The 14,490-nt window shown below is 42.5% G+C and overlaps 1 protein-coding gene and 1 long non-coding RNA gene across 2 annotated transcripts in view; one reads left to right on the forward strand and one right to left on the reverse strand.

Moving 5' to 3' along the window:
- Positions 1–1,817, forward strand: part of FOXK1 (forkhead box K1) — a 75,838-nt gene extending 74,021 nt beyond the window's left edge. Inside the window, exon 9 of the mRNA XM_030577020.1 lies at positions 498–1,817. Coding sequence (XP_030432880.1) covers positions 498–715 — 218 coding nt within the window. The 3' untranslated portion in view covers positions 716–1,817. The remainder of the gene's footprint in view (positions 1–497) is intronic.
- LOC115658318 lies at positions 895–12,287 on the reverse strand. Its single transcript, XR_004002238.1, has 2 exons — positions 12,240–12,287; positions 895–9,693 (listed from the first exon to the last, which is right to left on the reverse strand). It is a non-coding gene; the product is annotated as an uncharacterized LOC115658318 (long non-coding RNA).
- Positions 12,288–14,490: the final 2,203 nt, after the last annotated feature.

The raw sequence follows: 14,490 nt of genomic DNA on the forward strand, positions 1-14,490 counted from the left end.
CTGAATGGGCCATGGAGACTAAACTACCCACATGCGCCTAGCAGTGGTCCGTCCAGGTCAGACTTAAGGCATGCTGGTATGGCAGCTTGGGAGAAGCTTTTGATTGTGGTGCTCCATGCAGTAAGTAATGAGCTTCAGTCTCATAGTCCATGGATGCAGAATTTTTCAGTTATGGGTTAGGGGTTAAAACACAAGAGTAGGAGCTTTCCCAGCTGGAGACAATTCCTTAGCTCATTGGTGTTCAGGTTTATTTATGAAATGAGGTGTAAAGCATTTTGAGAACTTTCAATGGAAGGTGCTAGGGAAGAGCAAGAATTAATGCTCTTAAATTCACATAGGAGTTAAATTCAGAAAAAGTTCATTAATGTTTGTAAAGCACATCTGAAGATGACAGTTGCATATCTCCAGTATGATTTACTTCTGTCTTTTCTAGACCTACAAATGTTGTTGTTTAGATTTTTCGCTGAATTAAAATTTTTTTCTCTCCCACTTCCCAGCTCTCACAAATCCGCTACAACTCCTTGCAGCCCAGGCTAGCTCATCCACTCCCGTTGTGGTCAGCCGGATATGCGAGGCAGCAGCTGAAGACCCTGCAGCACCCTCGGGTGAGCCAGATGTAAAAAAACCCCGGATGGAAGAGCCCAGCGGAGCAGTCCAGGCTCAAACTGGAGTCATCACATCCACAGCACCGCAAGGACAGGCAACCAGTGAATGACGAATCGGTGGGAGGATAGTAGGAATATAGGTGGGGCAGCGGCATGAGCCTCGAAAGCAGTTTTCAAAGAAAAGAAAAACCACAACTGTAACAACAGCTTGAAATTTAGGGAATTACGAGCTCTTTTTAAAATTATATTTAAAGGGCAGGTCAACAACAGTTCTTAGAATCTCGAGGTGCCAAAAAGAAAGAGAAAAATCCTCCCAACTACCTGTACCTGGAACTCAGTTCTGCCTTTACTTATGGGATATTTTTCCTCTTTTTAGATTAAAAAAAAAAAAAAATACAGACAACTGATTGTATGACTGCTGGGATTTTTTATTTTTTTTTTAAATCTCCTTCCCTTTGGGATGGGAGTTACAGTTCAGCATCTAAAGGAATGTATCACACATACATCTGCTCTCTGGGAAGAAGGCTGATCATCTCTGATGGCTTGCTATTCTGCCTCTCAGAGCTTCAAAACATATGACCATTGAAAAGGGCCACCCAAGAAGATTTAGAAGGATGGGTGCAGCTTCTCGTAGGAACAGCATTAAAGTAACATGATACCAAACGGGGGGGAAAGGCAGTTGTTGTTGTTTTTTTAAACAAACTCACTCCTGCAAAAGATCCATATATTCATGTTTGTTTATATGGGGATTTGGGAGGGGGAGCTACAGGGCTCAACCAGATGGATCTTCAAAATATGGTTTCTGTCCATTCCCTTTGAGGGAAAGTGAGAAGATGGACGAGCAGCATTAATCTATTTCTTTTAAAGAAAAGAAAAAAAAAACAAAAAGGGGTGGGTTGTCCTCACACTGATTTCTCAGTTATTCATCATCCGCTTCTGAATTCACAGCCGAAAATCATAGTGACTGAACATGTGAGAAAACGGCATCTTTGAAAGGTTCTGTATATATTTGGTTTTCTAGTTGTTCATATGTCCCCCTGCTTCTGGGGCAGTATGGTTTATTCATAACATCCTAGAATGAAACTACCATCACCTTTCCTGTGAACCCAAGGGGCATATGGTTAGCCTTCTGCATCAGTGGTTGTCAGTCCTTTCTGGCAGTACGACCCTCTGGCCTGAAGACCAAATGGCTTAAGGTCAACAGTCCAGCACCAGATTGAAACTTGGAAGTAGATTTCAGCAGGTGTCCCATGGTGTGAAGCTGAGACAGTGAGTGTAAATTTCTGGGGTGAGGGGCAGTGGGGATTAAAGACAGTATTTGAGAATGAATCTCATAAACTAATGCAAACCAAAAGAACAGAGGCCTCACATTTTCTACATGAAAACTGGCAACTACTGTTTTTAAAACAGGATTTTGAAGTTTTCCTTTGCTCTCCACCCCGTGCCTCCCAATGATATAGTTAGACAAAGGACCAGGAGTCAATTGCATTTGGGACTGGCCAGTAGTCAAGATAATTTCCTTTTAAACATATATTTGTTTTTAATTCAGCAGTTGGATTAAATCATGTTCTTTTCATAATGTACTAAAAAGTTCAGTGCAGACCCAGTATCCCTACCGATTTCTGAGACACCTGAAGCAGTTGGGGAGTAGATGCTGTGCAGAATGACCCTCTTTCAGCCTCCAGTTAATCAGTTGTAGTTTTTATTATACAACCCCTTCTGCTGTCTTCTGTCTAAACACCAAAGACATTTCTTAACTTAAAGATCCTGATAGCTTTGGAAATGAGAAAAGTAAGCTAGCAATGATGGAGCATGTGTCTTCTTTTTAGGGATCTGTCTGTCCTTTCTGCATCCACTGATGCAGTGCAGTGTTGTCATCTTGCTGTTAAATCCAAACTGACAATGCTGTTATGGAGCAGAGTGCAGTGAGCAGCAAGCTCAGGGTGGAACTTTTAATGGGACGGATTTCCTCAAGATAGAGCAAATGAGACCATTCATATGCTGTACACGTGGCAGTTCACGGGTGTTAAGGAGCAGAGCAGAGCTGATTCATTTCTTCTAGCATCTTAGGGAGGAGACAAATATAGTAGTAATGGCTAACTGTAAACAGGTGACACTACTTCTCTTCTAGGTTTTCTTTCTCTTTCCCAAGTCCTATTCCCTGTGACTGAGATCCACTTTCTGTATGAAAGCTGAGCAAAAACAAATTTCTTGGTTTCCAAAGAGGAGAAAATTCCTGGGGGACATGGTTTAGGGTTACACCTTTAGAGGAACAGACAGCCTTGAAGACAGCAGTGCATCTACAGCTTGACCATTCTAATTTATCTGTACGTTGGTGGCAGTGAGTGGACAGATTCTCTGGATTTTAGTGCATTGAATTGATTTCTGAAATCTAGTGGCGGCTGTTGTAATTTGCCTAATAGTCACAGTCGGCCAATCAGCAACTTTGCACCTATTCTTGGTGGCTAAGTCTGGTTTTTTGACAGTAGTCAGCTGATGTAACGGTTTGCTCAAAGCCGTGATGCTAAGAGGAGACTATTAGCAGAGACTCAGAAATAGAGCACAGCGATGAGAGTGCAGCACAATTTGTTTGTGCCCCTACAGCCCGTCAGTAACATCACGTGAATGGTACTTTGAATTTCAGCAAACCCCCAGAAAGAACTATGAGGCTGGGAATCCTTTGTTTAAGACAGGCTTTTTAAGTCTTGTAACAGGTCAGGTGAGCAAATGCTGGATGACTGACAAATGAAAAATATTGTTTGCATTGCTTCTCCTTGAAAATGTGCATAAATAGGACCATACCATAAGCTGCCTTAAATCATAGATCCATTGAAATCAATGGAGACTTGTAGACTTACAGCAGGTGAGTGTTTCCACAGATCAGTTGTTGGGTTATAGATTATAGATTTTAAAGTGGACATATTTGCCCCTCCAGCATTCAGGGCAGTGTAACATTTTCCAGCCTCTCCTTTGTGGCTCAGAACACCTGCTGGCCAAGCTGCTAGTTGAAGATAATCGAGTGTACTTATCTCGAGTTGCAAGTGGAACCAGTGAACCTGTAAAACCCCAGAATCTTTAGTTTATCCAAGTAGTGTTTTCTACGTCATCCCTCACCAGTCTGGTGCATTCACCTTCCATTCTAGGAAGCAGCCATGCCACTTATGAATTAACCCTTCTTTGCCAGCCTTTTAGTTGGCGCTTGGCTAGTGTTGGATCCACACTAGGAAAAATAGCACTTCTTACCCCAAATCCTGTAGAGCCTATGGAAAAGTGTTCTCCTTCCTTATTTCCAGCAGCTGATAAGAGTATTTATACCTACTGTCAGGCCTCTCGAGTGGTTCTCTAGCATGCTGCCAGTTCTAGAAAGCTGCTCAGCTAAAACACTGCAGTTACTAATGAAAATTCCTCTGCAGAATTTCCTCTTAAAAAGGGCAAATTATAGGTACTGGCGATTGAAACAACCTAATATGTTATCTAATCCATCCCTGCCAAAGCAAGATTGTTGCAAAGCCAGAAGCAAGTTTTCTTCCCTGTTACATGCTTTTTCAACCCTTTATCAGTAAGTAAGTAAGTAAAAAGGGAAACTTAAATGCATGAGTAAGATAAATTTGTCCTGTTTACACACACTAAAAACTAAGTTTAGGAAAATATCCAGCTTTATTAAAACAAACCGTATTGGATTGGAATAGCCATATATTAAAATCCAGTTTGTAAACAAACTTAAGAAATCAATAACTAAAATAGTCATTATTTCCATCACGTCCCTATCTGTGTCTGCTGTTCAGTTAGTGGTGATAAAGTTATCCACCATTCCATGCTTGCAACTTCATAGCTATAATTTCTAAATGAAATATGTATTGATAACCTAAATTCTTGTAGTGGTGATCCTCTCTCTTGCTGTCTTTTCCCCTTTGTGTTACTAATCATAGTCCACACTCCGCTGATGGGGTATAACCAGTATGGAGGAAAAGAGTTGTGGTGTTCTTGGTTATTGGAATGCAAAACTTGGCCTGGAAATGTTTTGGTGATAAGATGGACTGAATCCATATCTGAGTTTGAGGCTTGTTGACTCTTCTTTTCTAGTTTAAAGTGATTTCATTGGAGAGTATTTTCCCTGCACACTCCAACTGATGCTGTATTGAAAACAACGGATGCTCTCTCTTTTCTTTTAACAACCTCCCCTTTTGGGGTGGTTTGTTGCTAGTGACTGTCAGGCCCAGGCCTACTCCCATGAATTCTCCTACATTTTCGCACCAAATCTCTGTTGCTTTTCAGATGACTGTGATAATTGTGCTGTCCCTTGGCTTCCGCAGGTATCCTTGGAGATGGAATCCAGTGCAACTCCAAGGTCATTTGAATTACAAGTGGCCATTTCATTGTCACCCTCTCCCTCCTCCCCCCCCGTCTATGTGAAGGTGCTCCTACATTCTGGCGTACTTGAATGTGACCTCCCATACTTGGGTTACCTTTGCAGAATGATATTGAATATGTTTTAGTGATTGACTTGAAACTAAGAAAATGTTATCCCCAAAGAATTCCCAGGAATCATACAAAAAACTGTATCTGCCTTTTAAACTCCCCTTTCTATTTGAAAATGGGAGCTACTAATTTTTGTGTAAGGTTGCAACATTAAAAAAAATTAAATGAATTTTTCTGTTGAAACTTTTAAAAAGTCTGTTTGCATTTCAGCCCGTTTTTTCTTGTTTCTTCCAGTTGCTAGGTAAGCCACACCACACGTTCTACACAGGATTAGAGAGGCTTTCTCTCTCGAGTATTTATAAATGACTATGGAAACAGCTGGGATAAGGATACAGAGTAAGGTCTTCAACTAAAGGAACATTTAAGTTTGATTATCGGAAACTCCCAATTGTCCAGAACAGGGTCATATCCCCCTTCATCTATTAATTGTATTGAAAAAACCCTTGATGATTTTCCCCAAAACTTCCGTTATCTGAAATTATTGAGCATCTCTCACAATATTTGACTAATGAAGGTTGTACCATACTTTTTTTTTGTAAGTTCCTTTATCTGCTATAACCCATACCTTGGGATAATCTAAAACTGAAAAAAAAATTAAATCTAGTGACTTTTCACTGTTTCCTTTTTGCATTTTTCTGAGCTTGGACAATGATGAGAGATGAATCAGTTTTACTTTGATTTCTAGGCAGTTTATAGCTCCTTTCACAAATGCACTGCTAGCGTGATGCCTGGGTTGCAAACACTGCAAGGGATTGTTCTTGGTTTTAGTCCACTGGTGGTATTGTAAATTCACGTTTCTCTTGATCTTGGCTTTGTAAAAGCGTATTTGTAAAAGCAAAATGCCCATATTGGGGTGAATTTGATCTGATATAGGGACCCTTTCAAAGTGGTGTCAGTTTGGTCTGATTCAGTGATAGCCCATCACACTGCCCATATGTGGGAGCAAAGTTCATGGCTCTAGCTCAGTCCCATTTTTCTGGGCCAGAGAGACTGGGCGAGCTGTAGGAGGCAGCATGTTTAGTCTTTGGTAAAGACAGAGCACTTACATTGAAGGCTGTGCAACACAAGGCTGGGAGAAGACTAAATGATAACACATTTGGGAACCACAGGCCTTGAGGGGAACTTGGACAGGGATCATGTTGACCAGCTTATAATAAAATTCTGCCATGTTTCAATTTTTTGTCTTTTAGAAATTAGCTGCCAGTTACTACATTATCTAATAAACTACTGAATATGAGTAGCAACTGTTAATTTGATTTTGCACGTACCCCAATTAGATGCCCGACTCCTCAATGCATGTATGGAGTGACCTAGAGAGACAACTGCAATTCAGAGTCCGCTTCCATAACCCTTTTCTTTATTTTACTATTTCATTATTAAATCATTTTAAGGTTGGGGACTCAAATCTACCAAAGTGAGAGCTGCTGACCTTAACTGGCATGTAGTGTGATGTGGAACATGGTTCACTAGGTCAACTGGACATGTTCAGGCTGGAGCTATAGCGTTACCTCTGAGTTCATGGGAGTTTTTGCCCCCAAGGAGACCCTTAGCACCGTTGATGTACTGTAGCATGTACCTGAATATTAGAATGCGAGGAAAACGGAAGAAAAGAACTTTCTGCCATAGCTATGTCCATGGAAGTTGGATGGCAGATATAGTGAAAGGAATTAAATTATAAATCTGGTTTTAACTTTTGCCTGTTTTTCTTTGTGACCAGAAGTTGCTCATTTAAACCCAGCCCTGTGTTTGAATGATTACATCCTCAGGTGGGGATTGTTCACATCTTTGTCTGATATGCAGTGTCCCAGGCAACAAACTATGCTGGATAGTTGTGAGTTGCAGCATAGGGAATTGTAAAGGTTCTGACGGTGTCAGTTGTGCAGATGGACTCTAATTTGTCCCTCTCTGCTGAGCTGTTCTGGCTTGCGGTGTGATGAGCAGGAAGCAGTGTTGGGTACCTTGGCCAGCTTTAGAAATGCTTAAGCCATGCCCTGGCTTGTTTAATCAAATAGTGGCTTCAGTTCTATGTGCAGCTTTACATTAGATTTTTTATATATATAATATATATACTAGGAGCCTTTTTTATTTAATTGAATTCTCCTAGGTTTCTTAAACCTGCTGCTAATAAACCGGAGTTGGGCATTAAGAACCAGTCTGTAAAAGAGACATGACCAGCTTTGTAGATTTGCCATTATTATGCAGCATACTGATCCTTTGCTTTGTGAATGTTCGTGAACATGCAGCAACAATCTTTGTTGGCATCCAGGCCATGAGCCATCTCCCATTTCTGCTCTCCCCAACACTGTTTTTTCTTCTGCAGTAGTTAATTCAATTTCAATGAGCCTCTGACCTAAATGCTCATTTATATGCCCTGGTTTAAAGGTCTGTGTGTGGGAAGACTATGTCCAACTCTTGTTGCTGCAGTTGGACAAAATAAATCAGTTGTGTGACTTTTGTTTCTGAGTAAAAAAAAAAATAAAAAATTCCTTTTAAAGCTGCTGTATCTCTAGCATACACTACTGCTGTACTGTGTAAAATGCAATGAAGCCATCTGAAGAGTGTTGTGCTGCAGGAAATCTGATTACAAGATTGTCTAGTGTGAGATTTGCTGAGCTACTAGGGATGAGACGCACACTTCTTTGTACATACAAGATCTTAAACCATTTGCATAGCCTCATGCTGACCAAAATGTAGCTGTGACTTTGCAGGGAAGTTTCCCCCATTAAACGTAGCTGTCTAATGACTGTTTCTGGTTAGGTCAAAAGTCATTCTCTTCAGTAGGTGGGTTATATTCAGGATAATGTGTGTGTGGGTGTTGCATCATATGCACCTAGCACCACTAGTAGTGGCAAACATCTGGCCATGATGGTGTTTTTCCATTAAGATTCTGTTTTTGTTTTTGTTTTTTTTCCCACGGTGTTGTAATGTGGCTGTAAACATTTGCTGTGGGGTGAATAAACTTTGGGCAGGCTTTGGACTCTTGCCAGGAGCACCATTTTTAATTTATTTTTTTTTAAAGATTTGACTATTTATCTAAGTTAAAAAGATGACAAATACAAATCCTCTTTGTGGGTGCTATTTCATTTTTAACTACAGTGTATGAGACCTTTCAGCATGAATGGCAGGATGTTTCCTTACAGCTATGGAACTATAGACTTTACTTACCACTATAGCGTATGAGCTAGGGCCTAAGAGGGCTATTGTGCTGAATCCACTCCCCAGCTTCCAAAGTGGCACATCACAAGGAGAATGACATCTAAGAAACAACCCTTTTAAAAATACTTTTTTCAGAGTATTAATTTAGATCTATGTAAGTATAAATTTTATTTATTTGTGTGTGTGTGTGTATGTATATATATAATAATGGTCCATGACTATTCCCTTTGGTTAAGAGTGTAAATGGTACTTTACGTAGATATATTAGTAAATTCCAACTGCAGGCGCTAATTCTTGTAGAATGATATCCCTATTTTAGTACAGAGTTGGGAGCTGCCTGCAGAGGTGTAGCTTGAGCCCGCAGATTCATTCCGCTTATGGGGCACAAGGGCCAGTTTAGGAGTCCACTCTCCCTCTGGGATGAGTCTCACTTCTGGCACAATACTGGGAAACTCTGTAGCAGCAGCAGCACAAGCTGTTCTATTGGCAGGGAAGACCCCAAATGGCACTAATAAGAATTAGAGAATGAAAGGGATTCAAGCTGTCTCCCAGCCATGGTTTGAGAAAACCAGGCCCCAAGATCCTTACACATTCTCATTCTGCCCTGTACATAATGGAAACACCTCCACATAAATTGGAAATGAAGTACGCAGGCAGAAAGGTGAGCTTTATCTGCATCATGTTCAGTTTTCCCATCTGCTTTGAATTACCAAAAGGTTTAGAATTGGGATCCCCCAAGAATGGAGGTTCCCCCGGCTGGTCACTTTAGCATCTTGTGTAGTATAGGATATTACCTTCCCAAAGACAATGATGTAGGATACTAGGCTAATCAGTGTGTGTGTCTCTCTCTCTCTCTGTGGCATATTCTTTCTACCCATCTCTTCATTCTCTTTGATTCCCACTCCCCAAACATCTGCATTTGAATCTCTGCACAAAACCTGCAGTCAAGAAGGAAACATGCTCTTGACAAGTTTAAGTGCTGCTTTGTGGCTGGCTGCTATGGTATTCGGAGGTGGTGCAGCCTGTCTCATTCTTTGATGATGCTCCTCCCACCAGCTTGAGGCGTAGGCTCTCTTAGATAAAATATATCTAATAAAAATATGCATGCAATTAGAATTCCTCCTTTCCCTCTCCTGAGTATGCCAAATTCATTGCTAGCATAACTCCACTGAGGTTATTGGACTTGCCTTGAGATGAATTTTGACTTATTTTGGCCTTACCAAGGTTACTCATAGCATTAGGGAGCCAGAAAAAAGCGGCTTCTGTGAGGTCTCTTAAGTAATATTTCACTGCATTTCTGTGAGGACCTAGAATACAAGCTTCTCCTAGATTTCTGCTGGTATCAGCATCTGGTGGTTGATTTTCTTGGGAGGATCATTTGGGCTGAAGGTTGTTCAAAAGGGAGTAGCCATGGTGCTGTGGGCAGTGAAAGAAACCACTGTGTTTCTTCTTCCTGAATGGAGAAAAGCCACTGTGAAATCCAAATTTGACCCTCTGTATATTATGGTTCTTGCTCCATACCCTCTCCAGACATGACCTAAAGGTTACAGCAAAGGCCCTTGGGAGTCAGCATTCTGGGGGTTAGTGTGGGCTTCAGCTGCTTACTCATATGACCTAGGATAAGTCATGTGACTTCTTGCACTCCATTTGGCTTCACTGAAAACTCTCAAAAGCAGAACCATCATTAAAAAACAGATGCAGTGTCAGAATATTTTCTAGGACTGGCTGGAAGAAAGGATTTAGATAAGCAGAACAGTGGTTTTCATTTGTGGGCCCCTAAAAAAATTTTTGAATGGAGGTGTGGACCCCTTTGGAAATCTTAGACATAGTTTGCAGACCCCAGGTTAAAAACCATTGAAGTAGAAAAATGCAAATCCCCTTCCCGATCTCTGCCTCACTGCTAAAAATCTGGTGTAGAAGATCCTATGTTACACTGACTAAAGTGCTACACTTTTGAAGTGGACAGGCTGCTGACATACACAACTGGGTCCAACAGTGAAGGAGTTAGTATAAACTTGAGCACCCTTTTTCTGTTGATTCCCCCCCGCCCCAAAATGTTCCTGCAGTCACAGGGAACCAGAGTAGTAGTACTTTTGAAGAGACTTTATGAAAAAGAGCAGGAAAAAATGTAAAAGTGTACTTGAAAATACTACAGAATGGCAAAGCTGTACTACTTTTTTGATTGCTACTGTAGCGCTCTTTATCCTGATGAGACGAGAGTTCTCCAGACTGCCAGGAAATGCAAGCTTTAAGAGAGGATGTGTAATTTAATATCAGTAGTTTCCAGAGTAGTGTTAAGAGCTGTTTCAGAAGGATCAGGCAATTGTATTACACATGCAGAAAACCCAATCTTAATTAATCTCAACAGTAACTATAAGAAACACCAAATAACCAGTAAGAAGGCAATAAAATCTGTTCAAATTTTGAAGATCTAATAGAAAACTGTTAAATCTCTAACCAAGACTGTGAGAGTTTATTCCTGCATGTTGGGCGGGGGTAGGGGGAGTGATATGTATAAGAGAGAGTAGGCCCCAGAATATCTCAATGGGTTGATATGGACAGAACCTTGCCCCCTCCGCATTGCAGTTTGGCACTTAGTTGAGAGAATGGTATGGGTGGGATGTAGCTTTGTTTGCATTTTGGCTTCTGTTCTTGGCCAGAGAAGACATCTCCTGCCATAACCTTTTCTAGAGTACTTTCTGATACAGAAAGTATTTTTCATGACCAGTTTATTAATCAGTGCTTTAAAAAGCAGGTTGTATCTCTAAAGTGGAAAAGCTAGGTCTGTGGCATTGGATGTGAATTTCAGCTTCTCTCCTGGTTATGTTGCAAGTGTTGCCATCTGTGAAACAGTCTGCAACTACAGAGTATGTGGGTACAAATTGGGATGGTGGGGAGAGGGCTGTGTTCACCAAGGAAGGGGAAGGTGTGGGAATGCAACATCCAAGGGTGGGGCCTGCATGTTTGTGTCAAATGGGATCCAGTATTTTTTATAAGGAGCCATACTTTTTTTAAAGGTAACTTGAGATCTGAATGTGATTTCTAATGTATCAAAACATTAATATTTTAAAGCTATAACAAAGTTTTAAATTTCTACTATTTTTTTCATTTATTTTACCTGTTCTGTTATCTATTATCTTAAATTGATGTATGTGGTTGAGGAGCATTGCGTCTCCTCTTAGCATTTTGTTTCTATAACCAGAAATAAAATTATATATTAAAGAGAAGGTGCCCTGAAATTGCTTACTGCTTTTGAGTGGCTAAAGGATATGCTCTTACTGCCTGCATAGCATTGTGATGAGTTGGAAGATTTCCTCAGCAGCCTGTGGTGTGGATTTCATCACTTTCTTGGTATAAACTGCTTGTGTTTAGGTCCAGTTTGTAATCAATTGTGGTGTGGCTGGCTCGAAACAGGGTCTGGGCTCCACATGATTATTGTACAGTTAGTAACTGTGGCAAATAAGTGTTTCACTGCTAGCAGAAGCCTAGACTGGCACATTTGTCTTCTTTGTAACAGTTATTTTTCAGTGTAGTCAGAATCACTTATCAATGTCTATGGAACCACAGAGGTTTACTGGGCCTGCCTTCCTTTCAGCTCTCCCTGCTGTAGAATATCCCAAAGGGCTGTGTTGCTCTGTGCTGCAGGTGCTATTTTTATGTGCCTGTCTCTTGGGCACTCTGTCTCATGCATGGCTATAAACAGGCAGTGTACATTTGGGGATGACAGAACCTAAATATTTCTCCCTCTCCATCCTTGCCCTTGAATTATGTACAGAACATTAGGTGTATGTTTGTACATCTTCAGGGTTCAGAAAAATCCTAGCTGTGAGCCATCAATTCAGCTCTGGTATTTGGAAGGTACATTTGGGAAACATTAGCTCATCATATTGTTGGTAATAAATAATCTTTTTTCTGCATCAAGATCTATAATCTTTTCCCTGTGGATTAGCCTATCGTCCCTCAAACTGGCTGTAGACTCACGATCAAGTTTTCACTTACCCATCGGGGTCTTCATCAGTTCTGTGCTAAACCATTTCAACTGCTGCTGTAAATGATAGACAGCATATTGTGAAGCTCAGAAGTTGGAAATGTTTTCAGCCCATGTATAAGTCCTCCCGTTTAAGGATAGATAATTCTTATGCCCTGTTCTTCCCTTTTGACACCTTATGTCATCTGCACCATCCCTAATCTAACTGCTCCTTTTGGTTAACAAGGTCACTGGCTTTCAGTTTCAGAATTTAATATGGATGCCACAAAGACCTCAGTGGACCTAAAGATGGGTTCTCCCTGCCAAGTAGCCATAGTCTGGCTGGCTCCTTCATGTGTTAAAAATCCTACCCAGATCAGCAAAAATACATCACAGACGAAATCTGTAGAGAGCGAGATCTGGGCACCTCCTTTAGCATCTTCCTTTTTAAATATAGCATCGGTGTTGGACCCATTTTTAAAATATAATGGACAAGCTCCCCACTATATTACATTTGGGAAAAGCTGAACCTTTTGTCTCTAGCCCTCTGTTTTCTGTATGTCTGATTTATGCTCTGTGATGACTTTGTCGATAGCTACAGCAATGGAAGTTTCTGGTTCCAAGGGCAGCAAGAGCTGGCACAGAGATGGCTAATGGAAACTGTTAGTGAATAAGCTCTTTAAGGAACTATATCAATGAGTGGCTCAAAGCATTCAACTCCCAAAGGTAAAAGAACCAGAAAACTTTGCACAGTAGTATCCCTTCCTGCTGAAAGACTGATGGTAAGTGCAGCTATAAAAGCTACAGGCTTATTAGCAGTCAGAAGGGATGTTTCTAGGAAGGAAATATTCATGTCTTTTAACCTTTTGGAACCTATGCAGACAGCCTGCTGGCTAGCTGTTTTTATCTTGGCCTTTTCGAAATACATTCTTTTCAGTTGGGTCCCAGGGAAGGCTAAGAGCTTCTGCCAGTGTCACGTTTTCCAAAAATGAAAATGTAAAATCTCTGCTCCACAGACACACTTCTACACACACTGCTGTGACTGTCTTTGTGAGAACCTGCCTTGGTCCTATACTCAGGGGCAAGTGCCTCGCAGCTGGGCTTTGGTGTTGACTGAACAGTGAGAGCCTTAACTGCTAAAAGGTGATATTTGAAGGGAGGTCAATTCTCTTCAACTGTACCTTCCCCCGCCTGGCTGCTCGCATGCTACACCTCTGCCACCTCCCTGGTCAATTCTCTTCAACTGTACCTTCCCCAGCATGGCTGCTCGCATGCTACACCTCTGCCACCTCCCTGGGCAGCTGCCATTTTAAGTTCCTGCAGCTAATAGTTCTTCCAAGCTTTGCTTTGGGAGGAGGGTCTCAGTAAGTGTTGCAGTGATGATGACTAAATTTCTGTATCATGGTAGCTGCTGTAGCAGACCCCCTGTATAGCCTGCTCGTGCATAAATTATGCCTCTGGCTACAGCCTCCATTCTTCAGTCATCACAGCTCTGAGTGGTCTCAGGCTGGTTTAGGGTGATCAGATGTCCTGATTTAATTAGGACAATCCTGATTTTGGGCTCCTAGTACCCCCCTCTTACCCCCCTCTTACCCCCTTATCCTGATTTTTTAACACTTGCTGTCTGGTCACCCTAGGCTGGCTCAGCGTGGGAGGGGGCTCTACAGTTGCCAGACCTCCAGGATTGGCCTGGAGGCTCCAGGATTTAAATTTTAGTCTTTCATCAAAGACCGTCCTGGAAGGAAAACTGGGCACCCCTCAGGGCCCCTTTAGCAGTCCCAAGCCCTGCCCTGCAGTGCACATGGGGCCTATAGGGGCTGGGCCCCTGGGTGCCCCCCCCTAGCAGTGTTAGCCCCTGCAGGCGCCACGTGCCCCCAGGCCCTGGCAGGGGATAAAGGGGGGCTGGGCCCCTGGGTGCCCCCCCCCTTAGCAGTGTTAGCCCCTGCAGGCGCCACGTGCCCCCCAGGCCCTGGCAGGGGATAAAGGGGGGCTGGGCCCCTGGGTGCCCCCCCTTAGCAGTGTTAGCCCCTGCAGGCGCCACGTGCCCCCCAGGCCCTGGCAGGGGATAAAGGGGGGCTGGGCCCCTGGGTGCCCCCCCCTTAGTGTTAGCCCCTGCAGGCGCCACGTGCCCCCCAGGCCCTGGCAGGGGATAAAGGGGGGCTGGGCCCCTGGGTGCCCCCCCCTTAGCAGTGTTAGCCCCTGCAGGTGCCACGTGCCCCCCAGGCCCTGGCAGGGGATAAAGGGGGGCTGGGCCCCAAGGGAGAGTCCCTGTGCGTCCTGGGG

The sequence above is a fragment of the Gopherus evgoodei genome, chromosome 10 (genome assembly GCF_007399415.2).
Source record: "Gopherus evgoodei ecotype Sinaloan lineage chromosome 10, rGopEvg1_v1.p, whole genome shotgun sequence".
NCBI classification, from domain to species: Eukaryota; Metazoa; Chordata; order Testudines; family Testudinidae; genus Gopherus; species Gopherus evgoodei.